At 49.4% G+C, this 26,126-nt stretch overlaps 2 protein-coding genes across 2 annotated transcripts in view; one reads left to right on the top strand and one right to left on the bottom strand.

The window, feature by feature from the left end:
• FGF11 (fibroblast growth factor 11) overlaps positions 1 to 26,126 on the top strand; it is a 1,303,510-nt gene that overhangs the window by 494,869 nt on the left and 782,515 nt on the right. The window lies entirely within an intron of this gene.
• On the bottom strand, positions 2,702 to 24,153 carry SENP3 (SUMO specific peptidase 3). The gene is given in 12 exon segments (XM_077261499.1): positions 2,702 to 3,305; positions 3,379 to 3,429; positions 3,503 to 3,586; positions 12,320 to 12,457; positions 13,910 to 13,987; positions 14,701 to 14,748; positions 16,912 to 17,059; positions 17,165 to 17,276; positions 22,634 to 22,808; positions 22,810 to 22,835; positions 22,913 to 22,931; positions 22,933 to 24,153. Coding segments are annotated over 12 exon segments (1,944 nt in total). The 5' UTR covers positions 23,887 to 24,153; the 3' UTR covers positions 2,702 to 3,194.

Below are 26,126 nucleotides of genomic sequence, written 5' to 3'. Positions count from 1 at the left end.
AAACTCTACCATATGAAGCCGCCAGTGAGGGTCTGGCTAAAAATATTCAATGCCATCATTGCCCCAATCCTCCTGTATGGAAGCGAAGTCTGGGGTCTTCACACATACCCAGACTGCCCAAGGTGGGATTCCAGCTCAACAAACATTCCACCTGGAATTCTGTAAGGACCATCTCTAGGTCCATTGGAGCACCACCAATAGTGCCTATCGGGCTAAGCTGGGCAGATTCCCACTGCACCTAGCAGTCCTGAAGAGGGTGCTGTCCTTCCAGGCTCACCTACATAAGTCCAAGCTCCCATCATCATAAAGCCATGCTACATGTAAGGGGGCCAAACAAACCAGGACCCCCGAAACAGCTCCCCCAAACCCAACTGAAACCTCAACCACACCAATCTGATAAAAGCCAGAATCAGGAAGATGGTAGATTAATTAGATTTTATTACCTGATGAGTGCCCTCTATCATTTCTTCAAAAAGACAGAGCTATACAGCAGGGTCAAGTCAACTGCCATCTTGTATCAGGAGGGGATTTTCAGATGCAGCGATTTCTAGGACTGCACTACAGGGCCTCAATCACATCCAGGAGTTAAATTCTGCCCATACGGTATACGGCATCCACAGAATTTAGCATGGTAGATCAGGCAGCAGCCCTAGCTGTTCGAGAGATAAGGGAGACAGATCGTGGGGCGACCAGTGATGGGGTCCTTGTAGAAAAAGATCAAGAAGCCGCAGTGTCATACACCACGTCTATATACGAGACCTAGCAGCTGATGGATGACCAGATAATACAGTGCTCAGCATAAATGAGTACACCCCAATAGATCATCTGAAAAGCTTTAGTTTCCTTTCAGAATCCACATTCTCTATAGGACACCGTACTACAGAATACTCCCACTAATGTTGGCCATTGATTGCAAATTAGAAAAAACTTTTTTGCGTGCAAAATCTAAAATTCATTCAAGACCATGTTACAAAAATGAGTTCACCCCAATAAAAGTCTTCGAAGCAAAGCTAAAGTTTGGACTACAAAATTCTAATAAAACAGGAAATAACCCCAGATCAGTCGGATTCTTAATTACGCCGATGTCCAACAGACGAGCGACTATAAGAGGGTGATACCCAACACAGAAAACCCCTTTCCATTTCATGTGTAAGTAATGGCATCACGAAAGAGAAATGTCATTAGACCAAGAAAAGTGGCAACATGTCATTGGTGGGATCATGAAGTCACATGTACTGCTCAATAGTGACAGAAGATATCGCCATCACTTCAAAGGTAGACAAGCACTTTTCCCACAAGATGACAAAACTCACATCTGCAGGTGGGAGTGACTCGGTGGGGTGTGTCTCCTGATCTGACAACCCGACACCTGTGGGGAGTTCTGGAGACAAGTTGTCACCATCCGGCATCCAGGCTTATTCTGAAGAATGGCTAAAGATGGATGTAGTATGTCGCCACCTTGTTCCTTCCAGGCCTAGAACACTCTGTTCCGTCCTTACACATCATGGAGGTCACAAACACAATACTAGGTGTAGGAGTTTTTTACATTACACTAATTTGAGGAAAACTGGAGATTTTGCACTGAGTTATATTAACCTTATTGTTATGGGGAAAAATGTTCCATGAACCTCAATTGTCAGAACGTTGGAAATGGTTTATGTGTTCGGTTAGATATTGATTTTAGAATCTTCCTTTTCCAAGGGGTGTACTCATTTATGCACTGTATATACATTTATTGTACGACTTTGGTCCAGTGATCATTAGGCTATGCTATACCTTTTGTTGGGCTTATATGAGCAGGCAGATGGAGGCCAATAGACACTCGCTGTACGGGGCCTTTTGCTGCTTCTACAAAATGCATACACTTGTTTTAGGTCTGACGTTCAACATGAAAGGCTACAGTTCCTGACAATGGCCAAAAACCCCCAAAACATCCAACATGTGATCTCTCTCTTCACCAATATCTACTCGTTTACTATAGAGATAACAGTGAAGACCCTGGTGGACCCATCCAGACCCTGGTGGACCCATCTAGGCTTGCACAAGTTCAATCTTCCTAAAGAGCGTTCATTCATCAAGCTTCCATGACTCGAGACTGAGCCAAAGGCAGTTAAATTAGGTCACAAAAACGTACCAATGTTTGGCAGGAAAAAAAATTTGAGATGGCTTATTGGGAAATCTAAAGATCAGTTGTACTCTGATGCAGTCGCACAATTCTTGCCACATTGTGATCACAACAGCCAACTCGCAGCCCATAAAGATGGGGGAACACAAGTCCTCATCAGCTCGTTAAGAATGCAGATAAAATGGTGGACAAAGAAATGCTAGCCAAAAAAAAAAAAGAGCAGAAAGCACCTGACAGTAGAGGAACGTAATATAGATGCCACAACCTGTAGACGTCACATCGGAGATGCTCACCTGCCAAGGTGGAAGTGAGGGGTGCAGGAATAAGAGCCAAAAGATGGACCCACGATACTGTGAGCCTTTATGAGCTAGGACATTAGTATCTCAAGGTTCCTTGTCCTGGCTAAATCTTATTAGACAGTTTCTACAAAGAGGACTACGTAAGGGTAAAGCAGGGGCCCACCCTGTACACCCCATATAATAACCATAGCACACCCTCATGTCACCACGCTCAGCAGATAGATAACTATAAAAAAAAAAGTCCCTTGGAGAAGAAATTGACCAGCCATACGACAGATTTTCTATAGAACTTTTAATTCATTTTTTTTAAATTTCTGTTTTCTGACAAAAAAACAAACAAAAAAAAAAAAAAACTACAAATTTTTTTCCCCCAGAAACAATTAAATAAGAAAAAAATACAAAAAGAGAAAAAAAAAAAGTAGAGACACAAAGATGGGCTGCTGCTTTTATGCTTTTATAAGGGTGAGAATGCGGGGTCGGATGCAGACAGGGACAGACTGCGGGTACAAAGGGAGGAGGAGCGGGGGTTGGGATAGACCTTAGAACGGCAGTTTCTTTTTTTTTTTTCTTCTTTTTTTCTTTAATAAAAAAACAAAACAAAACTTCTGGACTCCACAACGCAATTTACAACTGAAAGCTCCAAATTGAGCCTGTGAGGGCGGCAGGTGACGACGTTCTCCAGCACAGACATGGAGTGGGCAGTTACACATCGCGGAGACCCTCGGATACTGATCCTGGCTCAGTCCAGACACCGCACCCGACGGCTCCTTTCACATTGTCAGCCTGCAGTGACACAGCTCCTTATACATCTGGCGCCGCAGTTTTGGCATATCCTGCTGCCCGAATGTAAAGGGGAGCTCCAAGGCGAGGAACTTGCAGTACTGTCGGAGAGAGAACAGTAACATTATCCATCCTCGCTGCGGAGGAGCACGGTCAGAACTCGAGGAGTCTCACCTGCAGCACAAACGCCCCGCAGTCGCTGTCGTTATTCTGACGCGCCACATTCTGAAATGCAAGAAGAACAATAAGCACAAGCCCGCCGCGCTCCACTGCCGGCAGAGCGGACTCCGGCACCTACCATTTTGAAGTATCCCTTCCAGTCGCTCTCAAACTCCGGCCTCTCCTTCTTTATCGCTTCAGCCTGGAGATATTTGGCTATGTGCTGTTAAAGGAGACACTTTGTTATTGGGTGCAGGGACATTATTTTCTGAAGGAACTCTGAGATTTGGTGTCCACGTTTTTACATAAGACTACACCTGTGCCCACAAGGCCCAGTGGCCAATATGGCAGCTATAAAAAACGCAGACAATCAGTGTCCATAGTTTTCAGCGTGCTCTAATTTTTAGGCATGAGAGTTAGATTTCTAATCCTAACATCTCGGTTCTGCCATCTTACATGTTCCTCTGTTGTCGTACTATCCATCCAGTATCTGGACATACACAGGTCGCGGCTGCTGATCGGTTACGGACCATACGTTACAGCACTTTGTGCCGCCCCTATTTTCTTATAGACTGCGAGCTCCTGTGCACAGGGCCCGACTCCTCTAGTCTGAATTATGATGTACTTCTGATACTGGTTTTACCAGTACCCTATGAATTATGTGCTCCAGTATATGTTGGCGCTATATAAATTACATTATGGCACAAAATGCAAGGAAAACTAGGAGAGGAAGCTTTAACGTCAGCCCTAGATGATTACAGAACCTCTCCAACATCAGAGATATTTACTTTTTTTTTTTTTAATAACAGCTAGCAATGGCCTAAAACAAGGTGAAAATGCACCTTCGTGATCCTCTGCCGCTCCGGGGACAACCTTCCCAGATACTTCACACAATTAGTGTGTAGTGTAGTAATGACATGAGGACATCACTGAGGTCACCACTGGTGGTCCCCAGGGAAGAGAACAGAAAACGTACCACAACTGCTTGACTTATCTACTGTAGGAACTTGCTTTCAAAAGGAAGCTTGTAATGATGCAAGTTTGTGCACCGTAGAGAAACATAGGCCAGGTAGTGGCCTTACACACAGGAAGCGCAGAGGGCAACAGACAGAGAATCTCCCACAGCTTGTGGAGTGACCAGTTGCCAACAGGACTGTCCAGGATGATGAAGAGAGTGAAGGTCCTAGAAAGATGTCTGAGCGAGAAAGACGTGAAGAGGTCCATCCACGTCTAGATAACGAGGACAACCCTTGGGAAGGTGAGAGGCAGAAGTACAATACAGTATATTTTGACCTTTTGTTTATTCCGCACTAAGAGCAGATTTCGACGTGAATCAAATATCTGGGTGGAATTTGAGCCAATCTGCCGAATACAAATGTCGGCATATCGGCTCCTCACTACTATTGAGGCGTTTGAAAATGAGAATGGAAAGACAACTGTTACCCCCATCAATATAAAGGTACCCTCCAAGAAAGAATATACATCAAAAGGTTGACCGGCCTATATTTTGAAGAAATGTGCAAATGGTCGAAGGAGAGTGGAAACAGATGCTGGAGACTTGTCTCTCTTTGATGGAGTAAAGGCCAAGCCCCAGATTTAGCATTTTTAGGTTAAGTATAAAGCGCAGCATTAATAAAATTAATGGCGGGAAGATGACGATTTTTTTTTGCACCAGCAGAAAATGAACGATTAATACGCAAGTCAGCAAAATTGTTCAATCTCAATGTCCAAACTACAAACTGGGCGAGTTAGTGGTAGACTCTGGAAACCATGAAGTCTAGTAGGCACATAGGTGCCCAACGACATCCAGATACAAGGGGACACTCTTCTGAGTCCAGATGTTCTTCATTGAAGACATCTTCTATCCAGTTCTCTACTCCCAGAATGGGGCCCTCTGCTGAGGGCTCTGAAGTCGATAAGCCAAACCTTTGACTCCTCCATTTCCACGACCCCAACTACGCAGCACTGGTCACTACTGACATGGACATAAAGTGCAGTACAGATTCATCTCCATTTGATGCCAAGATCAGGAACAGAACAGACATTTATATGACATTTCAGAACTTTCCCAAATTCTGATGGAAACCATTTACAGCACATCCTGCACTGAACCCAATTTATCATATATTTTAGGAATCGGAGACAGTTCATTTTATACGGACTCCAACTCCACCAAAATGGACTGACTCCACAGCCCTGCCTCTGCTGATGCCAAAATGTAGCCCATGATGAGATCTTGGCCAATTCCGCCATCAATATTCAACAGTGGGTTCAGCCTTGAGGATTCAGGCAGGGGAACATCATAACGTCATCCAACCAGACCTGTACTTTCATCAGGCAGAAACTAAAAGTTCCAGAAAGTTAAATTGGAAGAACTGTTTCCCTCCAATGTTTGTGAAACGACCCCAGAACTAAAGGCTGGCATGTTTTGAATGGCTATCCCATGGAGCAGGACAAAAATAGGCCCCGAGGGACAGATGGGCAGAGAGTCACCACCAGATAGTACAAGTGTACCTCCAGGGGAGCAGAACCACAGAAAATAAGAGACTTCAAACGGATTCTATTAGGCCAGGATTGTTGGGGTGTGCGAGTGTGACGTTAGGCATGGGGGATGGCATTTATTGACTTGACCATGGAAGCCCGAACCAACATGCAGAAGCAGAGAGTAAAGGGAGCCCCTCTAATAAAAAGCCGGCAATCATGAAAAAAACAAAATGGCAATATTTTGTTTTACACATTAGGTCACATAAAAAATGGCCTCTAGGTGTTAAAATAAGGTAGATACAACATTTGATGAAAAACATCACAAGTTAGTATCATCATTTATCAAAAGCTAGTCCAAGATGCAGAAGTGTGAGAAAAATATAAGTACACCTTTACTGCTTCCATAGGGAAAGTAGTTGGGGCTGTTATGCAAATGCCCTTGATCGTTACTGATCCATCAGTAAGTGTGAACAGCCCTGTAAAAGCAGAAGTTTTGTAAGTTTGCTGGTCTGGAGAATTAATGTGTGTATTACCACAATGTTCAGGGGAAAGACATCAGCAGTGATCTAAGAGAACCAATTATTGCTGCACATCAGTCTGAAAAGTCAGAAATCATTTTCCAAATAACCATAATGTAGTCCATCTACAGTGAGCAAGTTTACTCACAAGTGGAGAACAATCATGACCATTAACCTTCCCAGAAGGGGACGTTCCAGCAAGGTCCTCTTAATGTCAGACTGTGCAACACGCAGAATAATTCCAAAAGTGCAGGGTGCAGGATACCGGCACCACAACTGCACCGCACAGGGCAAGGCGACACTTCTAGGAGCAGTGTGGTACGATAATGAAGACAGAAGGCAGAGATTTCCTCCAGACACGGCCCGCCCAGAGTCTGGAAAAAATCATTACACAAATAAAATAGGATTTCTCTACAACAAGGCGGCAGGTATGAGGCAGACAGGTAGCACCTGTGTGGCCATAGTAAAAGGTCATTCACATCCCGGAGGGACAGGTTCCCTTTAAGTGCATCAAAACAGTGGGAAAAAAGCCCAATTACGCAGTTTATTTGGACACAGAACTTTCCTTTATTCCCTAATAAATCACTGGATATCACCTACATCGTAAAAACTTCTCCAGAACCCGACCTTTTCTCACTTTTGAAACTGCTAAAACTCTGTCACTGTTATTTATTCTTGTCTAGACTACTGCAACTCTCTACTAATCGGTCTCCTTCTAGCTAAACTTTCTCCGCTCCAATCCGTCCTGAATGCGACAGCCAGGGTCGTATTTCTGTCCATCAGCTTCAGCACCACCCTATATCTCATCTGTCTACCATTATCCGTCCTCTCCACAGTGCTACTCCACCCTGCATCTGCTCCTCATCTGTCTCCCACCTACATGTCCTCTCCACAGTGCTGCACCACCCTACATCTACTCCTCATATCTACCATCTATCCGTTTACTCAACAGTGCTGCACCACCCTACATCTCCTCCTCATCTGTCTACCACCTACCCGTCCTCTCCAGTGCTGCACCACGATACATCTGCTCATCTGTCTACCACCTACCCGTGCTCTCCAGTGCTGCACCACCCTACATCTCATCATCTGTCTACCATCTATCCGTCCTCTCCAGTGCTGCACCACCCTACATCTACTCCTCATATCTACCATCTATCCATCTACTCAACAGTGCTACACCACCCTACATCTCCTCATCTGTCTACCATCTATCCGTCCTCTCCAGTGCTGCACCACCCTACATCTCCTCCTCATCTGTCTACCACCTACATGTCCTCTCCAGTGCTGCACCACCCTACATCTACTCCTCATATCTACCATCTATCCGTCTACTCAACAGTGCTACACCACCCTACATCTCATCATCTGTCTACCATCTATCCATCCTCTCCAGTGCTGCACCACCCTACATTTCCTCATCTGTCTCCCACCTACCTGTCCTCTCCACAGTGCTACACCACGATACATCTGCTCATCTGTCTACCACCTACCCGTCCTCTCCAGTGCTGCACCACCCTACATTTCCTCATCTGTCTCCCACCTACCTGTCCTCTCCACAGTGCTACACCACGATACATCTGCTCATCTGTCTACCACCTACCCGTCCTCTCCAGTGCTGCACCACCCTACATCTCCTCATCTGTCTCCCACCTACCTGTCCTCTCCACAGTGCTACACCACGATACATCTGCTCATCTGTCTACCACCTACCCGTCCTCTCCAGTGCTGCACCACCCTACATTTCCTCATGTCTCCCACCTACCTGTTCTCTCCACAGTGCTGCACCACCCTACATTTCCTCATCTCTGTCTACCATCTATCCGTCCTCTCCACAGTGCTACTCCACCCTGCATCTGCTCCTCATCTGTCTCCCACCTACCTGTCCTCTCCACAGTGCTGCACCACCCTACATCTACTCCTCATATCTACCATCTATCCGTCTACTCAACAGTGCTACACCACCCTACATCTCCTCCTCATCTGTCTACCATCTATCCGTCCTCTCCACAGTGCTGCACCACCCTACATCTACTCCTCATATCTACCATCTATCCGTCTACTCAACAGTGCTACACCACCCTACATCTCCTCATCTGTCTACCATCTATCCGTCCTCTCCACAGTGCTACACCACGATACATCTACTCATCTGTCTACCACCTACCCGTCCTCTCCAGTGCTGCACCACCCTACATCTGCTTATCTGTCTACCATCTATCCGTCCTCTCCAGTGCTGCACCACCCTACATTTCCTCATCTCTGTCTACCATCTATCCGTCCTCTCCACAGTGCTGCACCACCCTACATCTCATCATCTGTCTACCACCTACCCGTCCTCTCCAGTGCTGCACCACCCTACATCTGCTTATCTGTCTACCATCTATCCGTCCTCTCCAGTGCTGCACCACCCTACATTTCCTCATCTCTGTCTACCATCTATCCGTCCTCTCCACAGTGCTGCACCACCCTACATCTGCTCATCTGTCTACCACCTACCCGTCCTCTCCACAGTGCTGCACCACCCTACATCTGCTCATCTGTCTACCATCTATCCGTCCTCTCCAGTGCTGCACCACCGTACATTTCCTCATCTCTGTCTCCCACCTACCTGTCCTCTCCACAGTGCTACACCACGATACATCTGCTCATCTGTCTCCCACCTACCTGTCCTCTCCACAGTGCTGCACCACCCTACATTTCCTCATCTCTGTCTACCATCTATCCGTCCTCTCCACAGTGCTGCACCACCCTACATCTCATCATCTGTCTACCACCTACCCGTCCTCTCCAGTGCTGCACCACCCTACATCTGCTCATCTGTCTACCATCTATCCGTCCTCTCCAGTGCTGCACCACCCTACATCTCATGATCTGTCTACCACCTACCCGTCCTCTCCACAGTGCTGCACCACCCTACATCTGCTCATCTGTCTACCATCTATCCGTCCTCTCCAGTGCTGCACCACCGTACATTTCCTCATCTGTCTCCCACCTACCCGTGTGCTCCATTCTACAACTGATCTAAGACTAGCATCCTCTTTAATCTGAACCTTGCATATCCGTGTCCAAGATTTCTTTTGTGCTTCGCCAGTTTTCTGGAATACACTACCCTGTCTCATCTACTATCTAAAACCTACGTTTTTAAGCGAACGTTAATAACACACTTCTTTTGACAGGCCTATCACCTCACTAATCTAACTATTTTCAATAGGAATATTAGGGGGTGAGGCAAACTTGTTTTTCATATTTTTTTTTTTTTTACTTTTCATTATGTTGTAGTCCTTTTAATCCCTTCACCCCAGAGTCAGGTTTCACTTTCCTGACCAGGACAAATTCTCTAATTCTGACCACCGTCACTTTATGAGTTAATAACTCTGGAGCTTCCCCAGATCCCACTGATTCTGTTTTTTCAGGACATATTGTACTTCATGTTAGTGGTAAAATGTCGATATTTTCATTTAAAAAAAATCTTATCAAAAATTTTACAAAATTTCAAAAGTGTTGCGGTTTTCATACTTTCAATTTTAAGCCCTTAAAATTTTGTCACACAAAATAATTAATAAATAACATTTCCAACATGTGGACTTCACATCTGCATCATTTGAAAGAATTGTTTTTTTATTAGGAAGATAGAAGGGTTAAAAGTTTATCAGCGAATTTTCCAACAAGATTTACAAAAATTGTATTTATTTTTTTTTAGGGACCACATCACATTTGAAATGACTGAGGGGAGAGAACATGTGGCAGAAAATAACCAAAAGTGACACTATTCTACAAACTGCACCCCTCAAGGGGCTCAAAACCACATTCAATAAATTTATTAACCCTTCAGCTGCTTCACAATAATTGAAGTAATGAGGAAGAAAAAAAAAAAAAAATGAACATACAATTTGTTGTGCAATTTTTCTTGAGTACGCCGCTACCCCATAAGTGGGGGAAAACTACTGTCTGGGCGCACGGCAAAGCTTGGAATGGAAGGAGCGTCGATTAGAATTCTAGAGCTCAAATTTTAGCTGGAACAGACTGCAGACCCAAAGTCATATTTGGAGACAACAGTAGAAACCCCCATAAGTGACTCCATTTTACAAACTACACTTCTTGATGAATTCAGCTAGGGCTGCAGTGATCATATTGACACTACAGAGGTGTGACAGAATTTTATACAATTGGGCAGTGAAGAAAAAACTACTTTTTTACCACTAAAACTTTGTTTTAACCACAGGTTTTACATTTTCACACGGGGAGAGGAGTGAGTAAAAATGGCACCAAAATCTGTCCCACAATTTCTGCTGAACATGGAAATACCCCATATGTGGCTGTACGGTACTACTAAGCCAAACTCCATGGGTGTTTCCCAGAAAAGAGCAGCAATGCATGAAAATTACAAATCTGCCCATGTAGTGCCCAGTACATTGCCTATAAATATTGCCCAGCACATTGTAGAGTCCAGCTTGCGCTTCTGGAGGCATGCACCCGTAAGTTTGGCACTTCTGTAGCAATGAGAACCTGCCTAACATGTGGACGCTATATGTGGTTTAGATACACTGTGGGGCTCAGAAGGGAGGGAGCATTAGGATTTGGGAGTGGAGAATTTGCAGAATTTCTTTTGGTAAGCGAGGAGCCATTTCGCTTTTCCAGAGACTTTATGCTACCAGCAATGTGGAAGCCCCCTATATTTCCGTTAACATTTATCCTGGGCACTACGCTGAGCACTTACTTTGGGGTTTCCATCTAAATCTCTGAGTGACGTGATTCATATGAAACCCCTAGAGTTACTCTGGACTCCATCTGGCCTCTATTCAGCGGTGTCCTTTTCAGAGGTGCGCAAAACCTTGGCAGACCGCGCTTTTATACTCACCTAAAAAACCAACACCACCAGATCACAGGCCAGACGGTGTCCACAGTGTCTCCATCTGCCTCATTATATCAATGTACATAGGGAATCTTCTGCCAGTGTAAGCGCTCAGTGAACAGCGCAGAATAAATGTGCCCGAGCCTTACTGCGATCTTTGGAAGGCAGAATGAAAAAAAATAAATAAATTTAAAAAAAATCAGGAGCAGGTGAAGAATTGGTTTTATTTTTTCCACCGTTCTTTGTGCGGTATAAGTGACCAGACGACTTCATTCTTCGGGTCGGTGTGATTATAGCGATACCAGAGTTATATTTTTGTATGTTTTGGTGCTTGTTACACAATAAAAACTTTTATAGAAAAAATTATTTTTGCATTGCTTTATTCTGACTATAACTATTTTTCTGCTGACGGAGCCGTATGGCGGCTTGTTTATTGTGGGACAAGATGACGTTTTCAGAGGTAACATTTTCATTTCATTCCACTTTTTTGGCGGAATGATGAAAAAATCGTTTGTCACTTTCTTTACGGTGTTCACTGAAGCGGTTAACAGTATACAGGCCTGGTGAGGAAGTAAGCCGGCCCAAGGATGCGATCAGCAACAGACCTCCCCCCCAAAAAATAAACAAAACAAAAAAAAAAGTAAAACCCCCACCACTAAGACTGCTCCCCCAAGGACTAGCAGAGTTGCCCCTAAGTTATTCTCACCCTGTGGTGAGAGAAGCAGGAAAGCCAGGAACGGAGCGAATGACAACAGCAGTGTCCGTTTACCACCTCAAAGGGGAAGAAAGACTTGTAAGAGTAGGTGGGTGGTCTACCTCCTCCAGACGAGGGACCCAGGGACTGCAGGAAGGACTCAGGGATTGCAGGAGGGACTCAGGGACTGCAGGAGGGCTTATGCTGCACAGATGGAGAAAACACTGTCTTAACGCCCCCCTAGTTAACGTCCTCCTAGTCGCAGCAGTTAACCCTCGGTCCACCTTGATTGTCAGTGTCCTAAGGGGCCGGGCTGGACGAGTCTGGCCCTCTGGGGAGTCACACAGAAAACCAGTGAGCATGTGATGAATACGTGGAGCAGATCTGCACGACCACGGCACTCACCTTGGGGCAGCGCCTGTTCAGGGTGCGCTGGGAATCAAAGTATGTGATGGTCAGCTTCGAGACGTCCACACAGACCAGAGACCAGTGCACCTCCAGGTGTATGGGAATCAGCAGCAGCCGCTTACTGAATATATCCACCTGGAAAAGAAGAGAGCAGGTTACAGCGGACCCTCACAGCCGAAGGAGGAGAGCGGCAGGCCCGCAGCTGAGACTGGGAGAATTAGTCGCCGAATAAAGGGGTTGGCGGCAGCAGGCATGCAACCGAAAAACGGGGGAGCAGGCACGCAGCCGAGGGGGCAGTGGGCACGCAGCAAGAACGCAGCTGGAGTGGGAGGGAAGGTACAATGCCAGAGGACCATGTAGTGGACTGCACAGTCCTCCCACGACAAGTGGACAGAGTGGAAACAGTTAGGCATGGCCTCGTCTGCTCGGGTGCGCAGCTTCATTTTTGTACCGCACCACTGTACGAGAAGCCTCTAGTCTAGCTGGGTCAAGGCACGGTATCAGCCTCACACCCTCCATGGACTCGGAATCCGTCACCAGGAGGACAACGTGGATTAGGAAGAGTCGATATTCTGCGCTCCTTTAGGCGCTGCTCTAAGGAGGCCAACCAGATAAAAGCACAGAAGCTCCATGTGATCTGCGGCAGCGGTGACGCTGAGGAGGAATTTATGCAGCAGCCATTCTCAGAGCGGTAACAGTCTGCACATCGGGACCGCTGGCAGTAAAGAGAACAGCAGCCCACCCTGTAACATCCAGTCCCTGACGTGGAAGGATAAAGAGCACACGACTTCAATGTCCAGAAATCCTGCACAAAACCCGGCGCAGGCCGCCGAGCCAAGAACATTGCCGCAAAGTCTGTTCCTGACCCGCATGTAACTGATTACCGGGAGCAATTCTACTCTCAAACCTTGTGCTGGACGTCACTCAGACCATGCACCGGTAAGAGTCCTGCTCCGCGCACTTCAGTAGGGGAAGGTGAGTGGCCTGGTGACGCCACTTCTGCCTGTGCCATCTGCAGCCACGGTGCACCTATCTTAAGTCCGTCAGCTACAGGTGGACGTGATGTCACCGGCGGCTCGCCTCCCTATACGATGTCCTGGTACCGCAAGTCTACATTTCCTGAACATCTCCTACTCTAGTCTGAAGGCCTGGATGTCATGTCTCCATCCTCTCCAGCCACCGTTAAGATCATTCTCCCATTAGTTGACCTCTGGATTACGGTCTTGCAGTTCAGGTGGAGGTGATCCCGAATCTGGAAACATCTCGCCACCATCTTGGAAAAATGTCCACTTCTTTACGCTGCAGGTGGCACCTCTTCATCTTCTCAAGGTTACAGGCTGCGACCACAAGTCAGATCTTGGAAAGTTCCTCACGCCTCTCCCCAGGATGCGCCCTTCCTCACATTTGTGAACCCAGACAACCCTTTAGGCGAGAGGCTGCTGGGGGACTATTAAAGAGACACCCATCTTGTGGCCAACGTTCACCATGTGTCCCCGCTACATTGCGGCGCAATACAAGCCAATGATGTTATGATGGAGGAGCATGGCCGCCACCTGGGGTCACACAGAGGACGACACTCGTACTCACGTTCTTCGTCCACCTTTTAACTCCTTCATATCCTTTTGTTCTCAGTTTATCATAAAAAAAACTGTTGAAGAAGTGAACCTGAAAGAAAAGAAAAAGTGTGAGGGCTTGTGCCACGTGGAGGAGGCAACGTGGCAGAAGCGGCCACTCCACCCACAACACACAAGACATTTCACATGACCTCGGGCAGGACACGTGGCCACCATGGAGCACTTCCTTCCAGTATGTGTGCGGTCACTAGGGCACTACTGAGCAGCAGGGCAGAAGTCATGTGTCAGGACATAGCGGGGAAACTAAGGCCACATGACAGCGTGGAGGAGGGGATCTGGAGCTACGTCAGTGGGGGAAGGGGTCTGGCTCTACGGATGCAGGGGAGGGGACAGGAGTCACTGAACAGAGCACGATATAAGTGACTAGCACACTCCAAAGTGTTGTGATGCAAAAAGGGGGGGTTTATTTACATACAGTAAACCACAAACGTTTCGGTCGATACTGGACCTTCATCAGTGTGCTTAATATAGTAGTATGCTTAATGGAGCCCCAAAATAATTAGTTTAATTTGCATCCATATACTAGGCCTGGGATTATAGGCCAGAAAGGCAGTGGAGGTTGTCAACCCACTGAGACAGTATATACGCGGTATCCAGTGTTTAGGTTTGGGAACCTATGACTGTGCACCTCCCCTCTTAGGCTGTGCTGGACGTTTTCTATACAATACTGAACAGAGCACAGCCCCATCCTGATGTCTCCTCATCTATTCTCTGGGGGCGCAGAACAGCGAGAACAAACCTCACCTTTTCCGGCACCGCATCCATCACCAAGTCTCCATACATGTTCATCACCTGAAAGATAGAAGGCGTCACTCTAGCTCCTCACCCAGCCGCCCCCTCTCCCCACCACCACCTCACCACTCCCAGCCGCCCCCTCTACACTCCACCCAGCCGCCCCCTCACCACTCCCAGCCGCCCCCTCTACACTCCACCCAGCCGCCCCCTCTACTCTCCCAGCTGTCCCCTCCCCACCGCCACCTCACCACTCCCAGCCGCCCCCTCTTCCCACAGTACCTTCACCACTCCCAGCCGCCCCCTCTCCCCACCGCCATCTTACCACTCCCAGGCACCCCCTCTTCCCCATGCCCCGCAGCCACCTATCCCCACCTCACCTCTCTCAATCGACCCCTCTCCCCACCGCCACCTCACCACTCCCAGCCGTCCCATCTCCCCACCGCCACACCACTCCCAGCCGCCCCATCTCCCCACCGCCCCCTCACCACTCCCAGCCGCCTCTTCTCCCAGCCGCCCCCTTTCCCCACCACAATCTCACCTCTCCCCACCGCCACCTCACCACTCCCAGCCGCCCCCTCTACTCTCCCAGCTGTCCCCTCCCCACCGCCACCTCACCACTCCCAGCCGCCCCCTCTTCCCACAGTCCCTTCACCACTCCCAGCCGCCCCCTCTCCCCACCGCCATCTTACCACTCCCAGGCACCCCCTCTTCCCCATGCCCCGCAGCCACCTATCCCCACCTCACCTCTCTCAATCGACCCCTCTCCCCACCGCCACCTCACCACTCCCAGCCGTCCCATCTCCCCACCGCCACACCACTCCCAGCCGCCCCATCTCCCCACCGCCCCCTCACCACTCCCAGCCGCCTCTTCTCCCAGCCGCCCCCTTTCCCCACCACAATCTCACCACTCCCAGCCGCCCCCTCTACTCTCCCAGCTGCCCCCTCTACTCTCCCAGCTGTCCCCTCCCTACCGCCACCTCACCACTCCCAGCCGCCCCCTCTTCCCACAGTCCCTTCACCACTCCCAGCCGCCCCCTCTCCCCACCGCCATCTTACCACTCCCAGGCACCCCCTCTTCCCCATGCCCCGCAGCCACCTATCCCCACCTCACCTCTCTCAATCGACCCCTCTCCCCACCGCCACCTCACCACTCCCAGCCGTCCCATCTCCCCACCGCCACACCACTCCCAGCCGCCCCATCTCCCCACCGCCCCCTCACCACTCCCAGCCGCCTCTTCTCCCAGCCGCCCCCTTTCCCCACCACAATCTCACCTCTCCCCACCGCCACCTCACCACTCCCAGCCGCCCCTTCTCCCCACCGCCACCTCACCACTCCATGCTACCCCCTCCCCACCGCCACCTCACCCAGCCGCCCCCTCTTCCCACCACCATCTCACCACTCCCAGCCGCCCCCTCTTCCCACCGCCACGCCACTCCCAGCCGCCCCATCTCCCCACCGCTCCCTCACCACTCCCAGCCGCCTCCTCTCCCCACCGCCACCTCAGCTCTACCAGCCACCCCTTCCCCACCACCATCTCACCTCTCCCCACCGCCACCTCACCACTCCATGCTACCCCCTCCCCACCACCACCTATGCCCACTGTCACCTCACCACTCCCAGCCGCTCCCTCTCCCCACCGCCACCTCACCACTCCATGCTACCCCCCTCCCCACAACCACCTCTTCCCAAAACCCCACCACCACCTATGCCCACTGCCACCTCACTACTCCGAGTCGCCCCGTCTCCCCCCTGCCCCCTATCCTCTCCCAACCGCCCCCTTTCCCCACCACCACCTCACCTCTTCCAGGCACCCCACTCACCTCTCCCAGCCGCTCCCTCTCCCCACCGCCACCTCACCACTCCATGCTACCCCCCTCCCCACAACCACCTCTTCCCCAAACCCCACCACCACCTATGCCCACTGCCACCTCACTACTCCGAGTCGCCCCGTCTCCCCCCTGCCCCCTATCCTCTCCCAACCGCCCCCTTTCCCCACCACCACCTCACCTCTTCCAGGCACCCCACTCACCTCTCCCAGCCGCCCCCTCTCCCCACCGCCATCTCACCTCTCCTCTCCCAGCAGCCCCCTCTCCCCACCACCTCTCCTCTCCCAGACGCCCCCTCTCCCCACCGGGATCTCACCTCTCCCAGCTGCCACCTCTCCCCACCGCCACCTCACCTCTCCCAGCAGCCCCCTCCACACGCCCCGCCGCACCCACCTGGTCGTTCAGCCAGTTCTGGCCGTACAGCGTGCCCAGGTCGTCCATGCTCAGGACGTGCCTCTTGTATGTGACCCGAAAGCTGCGCACCAGGTTGTTCCCGGGGAGGCGCTGATACGACTGGATGACGTGCTGCACCACCGCCCTCCTGCACAACAACAACACTTAGACATTAGCCATACCTCATCATCTAGGCCCGATAGCGCAGCTCTGGAGTACAGGATGTGACCCTTTATGGCGGCACTGCTCCTACCTGGCGGGGGTGGAGAACGACAGCTGAAAAACATCCTCCAGCTTCTCCAGCACCTCCTCTGTCCCCAGCGGAATCAGACTGCCATATGTCTGCAGAAACTGGTCCAAGATACCTGCAAGAGACGGAGACCACGCACTGATACACAGGCAATCCAATAATCCAGCAGTACCACGGTCTACACACGTAACAAGTGTCCAAATCCACCACTACCACAAACTGCGCCCCAAAAGTGCCACCCTCGCCAGCAGAATAGTGAGTGCAGCTCTGGAGTATAATACAGGAGGTAACTCAGGATCAGTAATGTAATGTATGTACACAGTGACTGCACCAGCAGAATAGTGAGTGCAGCTCTGGGGTATAATACAGGATGAAACTCAGGATCAGTAATGTATGTACACAGTGACTGCACCAGCAGAATAGTGAGTGCAGCTCTGGGGTATAATACAGGGTGTAACTCAGGATCAGTAATGTAATGTATGTACACAGTGACTGCACCAGCAGAATAGTGAGTGCAGCTCTGGGGTATAATACAGGATGAAACTCAGGATCAGTAATGTATGTACACAGTGACTGCACCAGCAGAATAGTGAGTGCAGCTCTGGAGTATAATACAGGATGTAACTCAGGATCAGTAATGTAATGTATGTACACAGTGACTGCACCAGCAGAATAGTGAGTGCAGCTCTGGGGTATAATACAGGATGTAACTCAGGATCAGTAATGTAATGTATGTACACAGTGACTGCACCAGCAGAATAGTGAGTGCAGCTCTGGGGTATAATACAGGGTGTAACTCAGGATCAGTAATGTAATGTATGTACACAGTGACAGCACCAGCAGAATAGTGAGTGCAGCTCTGGGGTATAATACAGGATGTAACTCAGGATCAGTAATGTAATGTATGTACACAGTGACTGCACCTGCAGAATAGTGAGTGCAGCTCTGGGGTATAATACAGGATGTAACTCAGGATCAGTAATGTATGTACACAGTGACTGCACCAGCAGAATAGTGAGTGCAGCTCTGGGGTATAATACAGGATGTAACTCAGGATCAGTAATGTAATGTATGTACACAGTGACTGCACCAGCAGAATAGTGAGTGCAGCTCTGGGGTATAATACAGGAGGTAACTCAGGATCAGTAATGTAATGTATGTACACAGTGACTGCACCAGCAGAATAGTGAGTGCAGCTTTGGACTATAATACAGGAGGTAACTCAGGATCAGTAATGTAATGTATGTACACAGTGACTGCACCAGCAGAATAGTGAGTACAGCTCTTGAGTATAATACAGGATGTAACTCAGGATCAGTAATGTAATGTATGTACACAGTGACTGCACCAGCAGAATAGTGAGTGCAGCTCTGGGGTATAATACAGGATGTAACTCAGGATCAGTAATGTATGTATGTACACAGTGACTGCACCAGCAGAATAGTGAGTGCAGCTCTGGGGTATAATACAGGAGGTAACTCAGGATCAGTAATGTAATGTATGTACACAGTGACTGCACCAGCAGAATAGTGAGTGCAGCTCTGGGGTATAATACATTACTGATCCTGAGTTACATCCTGTATTATACCCCAGAGCTGCACTCACTATTCTGCTGGTGCAGTCACTGTGTACATACATTACATTACTGATCCTGAGTTACATCCTGTATGCACACAGTGACTGCACCAGCAGAATAGTGAGTGCAGCTCTGGAGTATAATACAGGATGTAACTCAGGATCAGTAATGTAATGTATGTACACAGTGACTGCACCAGCAGAATAGTGAGTGCAGCTCTGGAGTATAATACAGGATGTAAGTCAGGATCAGTAATGTAATGTACACAGTGACAGCACAAGCAGAATAGTGAGTGCAGCTCTGGAGTATAATACAGGATGTAACTCAGGATCAGTAATGTAATGTACACAGTGACAGCACAAGCAGAATAGTGAGTGCAGCTCTGGGGTATAATACAGGAGGTAACTCAGGATCAGTAATGTAATGTATGTACACAAAGACTGCACCAGCAGAATAGTGAGTGCAGCTCTGGAGTATAATACAGGATGTAACTCAGGATCAGTAATGTATGTACACAGTGACTGCACCAGCAGAATAGTGAGTGCAGCTCTGGGGTATAATACAGGATGTAACTCAGGATCAGTAATGTAATGTATGTACACAGTGACTGCACCAGCAGAATAGTGAGTGCAGCTCTGGAGTGTAATACAGGAGGTAACTCAGGATCAGTAATGTATGTACACAGTGACTCCACCAGCAGAATAGTGAGTGCAGCTCTGGAGTATAATACAGGATGTAACTCAGGATCAGTAATGTAATGAAGTAATGAATATACACTGACTGCACCAGCAGAATAGTGAGTGCAGCTCTGGGGTATAATACAGGATGTAACTCAGGATCAGTAATGTAATGTATGTACACAGTGACTGCATCAGCAGAACAGTGAGTGCAGCTCCGAAGTATAATACAGGATGTAACTCAGGATCAGTAATGTAATGTATGTACACAGTGACTGCACCAGCAGAATAGTGAGTGCAGCTCTGGAGTATAATACAGGATGTAACTCAGGATCAGTAATGTAATGTATGTACACAGTGACTGCACCAGCAGAATAGTGAGTGCAGCTCTGGAGTATAATACAGGATGTAACTCAGGATCAGTAATGTAATGTATGTACACAGTGACTGCACCAGAAGAATAGTGAGTGCAGCTCTGGAGTATAATACAGGATGTAACTCAGGATCAGTAATGTAATGCATGTACACGGTGACTGCACCAGCAGAATAGTGAGTGCAGCTCTGGGGTATAATACAGGATGTAAGTCAGGATCAGTAATGTAATGTATGTACACAGTGACTGCACCAGCAGAATAGTGAGTGCAGCTCTAGGGTATAATACAGGATGTAACTCAGGATCAGTAATGTAATGTATGTACACAGTGACTGCACCAGCAGAATAGTGAGTGCAGCTCTGGGGTATAATACAGGGTGTAACTCAGGATCAGTAATGTAATGTATGTACACAGTGACTGCACCAGTAGAATAGTGAGTGCAGCTCTTGAGTATAATACAGGATGTAAATCAGTTTCAGTAATGTAATGTATGTACACAGTGACTGCCCCAGCAGAATAGTGAGTGCAGCTCTGGGGTATAATACAGGATGTAACTCAGGATCAGTAATGTAATGTATGTACACAGTGACTGCACCAGCAGAATAGTGAGTGCAGCTCTGGAGTATAATACAGGATGTAACTCAGGATCAGTAATGTAATGTATGTACACAGTGACTGCACCAGCAGAATAGTGAGTGCAGCTCTGGAGTATAATACAGGAGGTAACTCAGGATCAGTAATGTAATGTATGTACACAGTGACTGCACCAGCAGAATAGTGAGTGCAGCTCTGGGGTATAATACAGGATGTAACTCAGGATCAGTAATGTAATGTATGTACACAGTGACTGCACCAGCAGAATAGTGAGTGCAGCTCTGGAGTATAATACAGGATGTAACTCAGGATCAGTAATGTATGTACACAGTGACTGCACCAGCAGAATAGTGAGTGCAGCTCTGGAGTATAATACAGGATGTAACTGAGGATCAGTAATGTAATGTATGTACACAGTGACTGCACCAGCAGAATAGTGAGTGCAGCTCTGCAGTATAATACAGGATGTAACTCAGGATCAGTAATGTAATGTATGTAAACAGTGACTGCACCAGCAGAATAGTGAGTGCAGCTCTGGAGTATAATACAGGATGTAACTTAGGATCAGTAATGTATGTACACAGTGACTGCACCAGCAGAATAGTGAGTGCAGCTCTGGAGTATAATACAGGAGGTAACTCAGGATCAGTAATGTAATGTATGTATACAGTGACTGCACCAGCAGAATAGTGAGTGCAGCTCTGGAGTATAATACAGGAGGTAACTCAGGATCAGTAATGTAATGTATGTACACAGTGACTGCACCAGCAGAATAGTGAGTGCAGCTCTAGGGTATAATACAGGATGTAACTCAGGATCAGTAATGTAATGTATGTACACAGTGACTGCACCAGCAGAATAGTGAGTGCAGCTCTGGGGTATAATACAGGGTGTAACTCAGGATCAGTAATGTAATGTATGTACACAGTGACTGCACCAGCAGAATAGTGAGTGCAGCTCTTGAGTATAATACAGGATGTAACTCAGTTTCAGTAATGTAATGTATGTACACAGTGACTGCCCCAGCAGAATAGTGAGTGCAGCTCTGGGGTATAATACAGGATGTAACTCAGGATCAGTAATGTAATGTATGTACACAGTGACTGCACCAGCAGAATAGTGAGTGCAGCTCTGGAGTATAATACAGGATGTAACTCAGGATCAGTAATGTAATGTATGTACACAGTGACTGCACCAGCAGAATAGTGAGTGCAGCTCTGGAGTATAATACAGGAGGTAACTCAGGATCAGTAATGTAATGTATGTACACAGTGACTGCACCAGCAGAATAGTGAGTGCAGCTCTGGGGTATAATACAGGATGTAACTCAGGATCAGTAATGTAATGTATGTACACAGTGACTGCACCAGCAGAATAGTGAGTGCAGCTCTGGAGTATAATACAGGATGTAACTCAGGATCAGTAATGTATGTACACAGTGACTGCACCAGCAGAATAGTGAGTGCAGCTCTGGAGTATAATACAGGATGTAACTGAGGATCAGTAATGTAATGTATGTACACAGTGACTGCACCAGCAGAATAGTGAGTGCAGCTCTGCAGTATAATACAGGATGTAACTCAGGATCAGTAATGTAATGTATGTAAACAGTGACTGCACCAGCAGAATAGTGAGTGCAGCTCTGGAGTATAATACAGGATGTAACTTAGGATCAGTAATGTATGTACACAGTGACTGCACCAGCAGAATAGTGAGTGCAGCTCTGGAGTATAATACAGGAGGTAACTCAGGATCAGTAATGTAATGTATGTATACAGTGACTGCACCAGCAGAATAGTGAGTGCAGCTCTGGAGTATAATACAGGAGGTAACTCAGGATCAGTAATGTAATGTATGTACACAGTGACTGCACCAGCAGAATAGTGAGTGCAGCTCTGGGGTATAATACAGGAGGTAACTCAGGATCAGTAATGTAATGTATGTACACAGTGACTGCACCAGCAGAATAGTGAGTGCAGCTCTGGGGTATAATACAGGAGGTAACTCAGGATCAGTAATGTAATGTATGTACACAGTGACTGCACCAGCAGAATAGGTGAGTGCAGCTCTGGGGTATAATACAGGATGTAAGTCAGCATTTTTCTCACACCTGCTGGCGGTGACCGTGGCACTAATGACCACGCCACCTGGTGCACACACTTGCACAGTCACACTGCTCAGTAACAGGTGACGTGATGCTGGGGGTGTGGGGGCTCCGTCCTTCAGTCGTGTCATATTTGGAGGGACTCACTCTGTACACAGGCCACATGCTCCTCGGTTAGTGCAGGGGCCGGGATCTCCTTCTCTGGTGAGGGGGTTAGGTCTGCTTGGTTGTGGGGTCCATTTGGGGCGGCTCCGTCAGACGTCCCGATGCTGCACACATTGCTGATGAGGATGGTTTCAGACTCGGTGGGGAGAGGGGAAAAAACCGTTAGGAAGTCCGAACGTTGACCCTGGGGGAAAACGAGGGATATGACGGGGGTGGGATCATCAGACGGGAGGAACAGGTGAGCAGCTGGCGGCTCCTTACCTGCATCCACGTCAGCCATGGTGATTGGCCAGTGACGGCTCCTCTGTAGGTCCCAAGCGCTGTGCTTTCCCCACCACCATCCCTGCCGACCCCCCTCCACCTTCCCTCCTCCTGGACCCTAATCGTCTCCTGCGGCCCCCCAGGCTGCCCCATATCTTCCAGTAGAAGGGCAGGGAGATTGTCCTCTTATAGAAGCGCAGGTAAACTGAGCGCAGCACTCGCAGGCGCTGCCTCCGCCGTCGGCGCTGCGGTCTCGGGGGCTGTCTGCACGTCTTCTTCAGCTGTGACGTGTCCTCCTCGTCCCAGCAGCCGTCCTCCCGGATACTGAACAGCTTCTCATGCTTCCTGGGGGGCAGGAGACGGCTGGCAAAGGGGGTAAGATGGCGCTGCACCGGGGAGTGCCTCATAGTGGGAGCTGCAAGACACAAAAGCAGGAGTGAGCCCACCATACTGCTCAGGATCCCCGCAAGACGGGACGGAACAGGGACTATGCAGGGAGGACCAGGCATGCCGGGGACGACGGAAAGAGGGGGAGGACCAGGTGCGCCGGGGACGATGGAAAGAGGGGGAGGACCAGGTGCGCCGGGGACGACGGAAAGAGGGGGAGGACCAGGTGCGCCGGGGACGATGGAAAGAGGGGGAGGACCAGGGGCGCTGGGGTACGTCGGAGGGAAGGGGAAGGACTTGGCGCGCCGGGGACGACGGAAAGAGGGGGAGGACCAGGGGAACCGGGGTACGATGGAGGGAAGAACCAGGCGCGCAGGGGACGATGGAGGGAGGGGGAGGACCAGGCGCGCAGGGGACGACGGAGGGAAGGGGAGGACCAGGAGCGCCAGGGACGACGGAAAGAGGTGGAGGACTAGGAGCGCCGGGGTACGACAGAGGGGGAGGACCAGGCGCGCAGGGGACGTTGGAAAGAGGGGGAGGACCAGGCGCACCGGGGTACGACGGAGGGAAAGGGAAGGACCAGGCATGTCGGGGACGACGGAGGACCAAGCGTGCCGGAGAGGGTGTGGGGCCCTGGATACCAGGGTCTACGGAGGTAAGGAGGGGCACAAGTGTGTTGGGGACTACAGAGGAAGAGGGCCCTAGATAACAGGTCTACAGAGGTACAGAGGGGGCCCCGGATACCGGGGTCTACGGAGGGAGGGGACCCCGGGTCGCCTGCTCACACAATGGCTGTCTTTGCTCTTGTTGTATTGCGGACATTGTAAATTGAGACTGAAGGCATCAAAACCAGGCCCGCAGGGGCATGGAAACAAGCAGAAAGGAACCGTGTGACCCAGATGAGAAGTCGTGCCCCCCGTTATCCCCCTCGACTTCTAGCTGCTCCGTCATCAGTCGCCACCAGGAATGGCTCCAATCATCAGGAGGTCATTGGTGTAATCACCGACCTTAAGAAAGTGTTTGCACCCATCAGGGATGTCTTGCAGCGGCAGTGTTGGTGCGCAGATCCATACAGGACTGAGAATATTCCACAACTGACCAAAGTCAGAATATGGCACGAAGCTATCAACTAGGAGACCATCATTGCTGAAAGACATTGCGGGAACCTTGAAGGTATCAAGTGCAGTCATGAAAACCATCAATCACTCTGATGAAACTCTATGCTCAAAGACAAGAAGAGCAAGGATGACCTCTGCTGCAGAGGATAAGGTCATCAGTTACTCGCCCTCACAGATGATGCCCTGACATCAGGTAGAACACGCATCCCATTCACCCCTGTCCAGAGGAGACATAGGAGCGGCCTTTATGATCAAAGTGCTTCAAAGAAGCCGCAACTGAGGACCACAGACCAGAGGCGGCTTGTAAGCACCGGACATCAGATCAGCGCAGGGATGAATCACAATCTGTTTTCGGCTACGACCCACCACATCTTTGTGAGACACAGGACAGGTGAGCAGATGGTCTCTCCATGTGCGGAGCCCAGGACTGTGGAGTCGTTAGGACAAACCACCCACTCATAGCACCGGTCACTGCTGAGCATGTGCAGAACATGCAGCAGAGTCATCTCCACTAACAGCCGAGATCAGGAAGAGAACAGATATTTATAGCATGTCCTGCACCGAAACTACTGCACCCAATGTTGCTACAGATGATGGAGTCAATCCATTCTATACCGAGTCCACAGTCCTGCCACCGTGGGTCATGGGGGGGACGTGTGACAGTGGGGGCCACGACTCATCAAGACCCCACAACGATCAGCAGCGACACCATCCCGACCTCTCTGCACTAAGAGGGACCGCGATCTGTGCTGTCCCGTCCGCTCTGCACCAAGAAGGACCCGTGATGTGCTGTCCGCTCTGCACCAAGGACTATGATCTGTGCTGTCCGCTCTGCACCAAGGACTATGATCTGTGCTGTCCGCTCTGCACCAAGGACTATGATCTGTGCCGTCCCGTCCGCTCTGCACCAAGAAGGACCGTGATCTGTGCTGTCCGCTCTGCACCAAGGACTATGATCTGTGCCGTCCCGTCCACTCTGCACCAAGAGGGACCGCGATCTGTGTAGTATCAGGACAACGACCCAGAACCTACAGGACCTGAAGAAGCAGCGGGACGGAGGCGGCAGAAGACGTGGGACCCACAGGCAGCCACCTCCACCTACAGAGACGGTTTGGAACAGAAGGAAAGCAGCTCACAGTCGCTCAGTGTCCCGGGAATCCTCCTCAGAGAAGGGCGAGGGGCCGGCGTCACACTTGACCGCGGGCCGGCGTCACACTTGACCGCGGGCCGGCGTCACACTTGACCGCGGGCCGGCGTCACACTTGACCGCGGGCCGGCGTCACACTTGACCGCGGGCCGGCGTCACACTTGACCGCGGGCCGGCGTCACACTTGACCGCGGGCCGGCGTCACACTTGACCGCGGGCCGGCGTCACACTTGACCGCGGGCCGGCGTCACACTTGACCGCGGGCCGGCGTCACACTTGACCGCGGGCCGGCGTCACACTTGACCGCGGGCCGGGGGTCTCGGCGCTGGGATCTGCTGTGCCATTTCCTTGTATCTGTTCTTCCTTCAGTCTGACTACAACATGCAACAATGTCAGAAAGCCACAATAACAAAAATTGGAAATGATGAAACATATAAGCCGTTATTATTTTTATATTTATATGGCAGTAATGGCGCAATAGTGCACGTACTTGGAAATTATAAATTAATATATATATATATATACACTCACCGGCCACTTTATTAGGTACACCTGTCCAACT

This window comes from Ranitomeya variabilis, chromosome 5 (assembly GCF_051348905.1).
Source record: "Ranitomeya variabilis isolate aRanVar5 chromosome 5, aRanVar5.hap1, whole genome shotgun sequence".
Lineage (NCBI taxonomy): Eukaryota > Metazoa > Chordata > Amphibia > Anura > Dendrobatidae > Ranitomeya > Ranitomeya variabilis.
The sequence above is the reverse complement of the archived record's forward strand: the minus strand, read 5'-3'. Positions and strand labels throughout refer to the sequence as shown.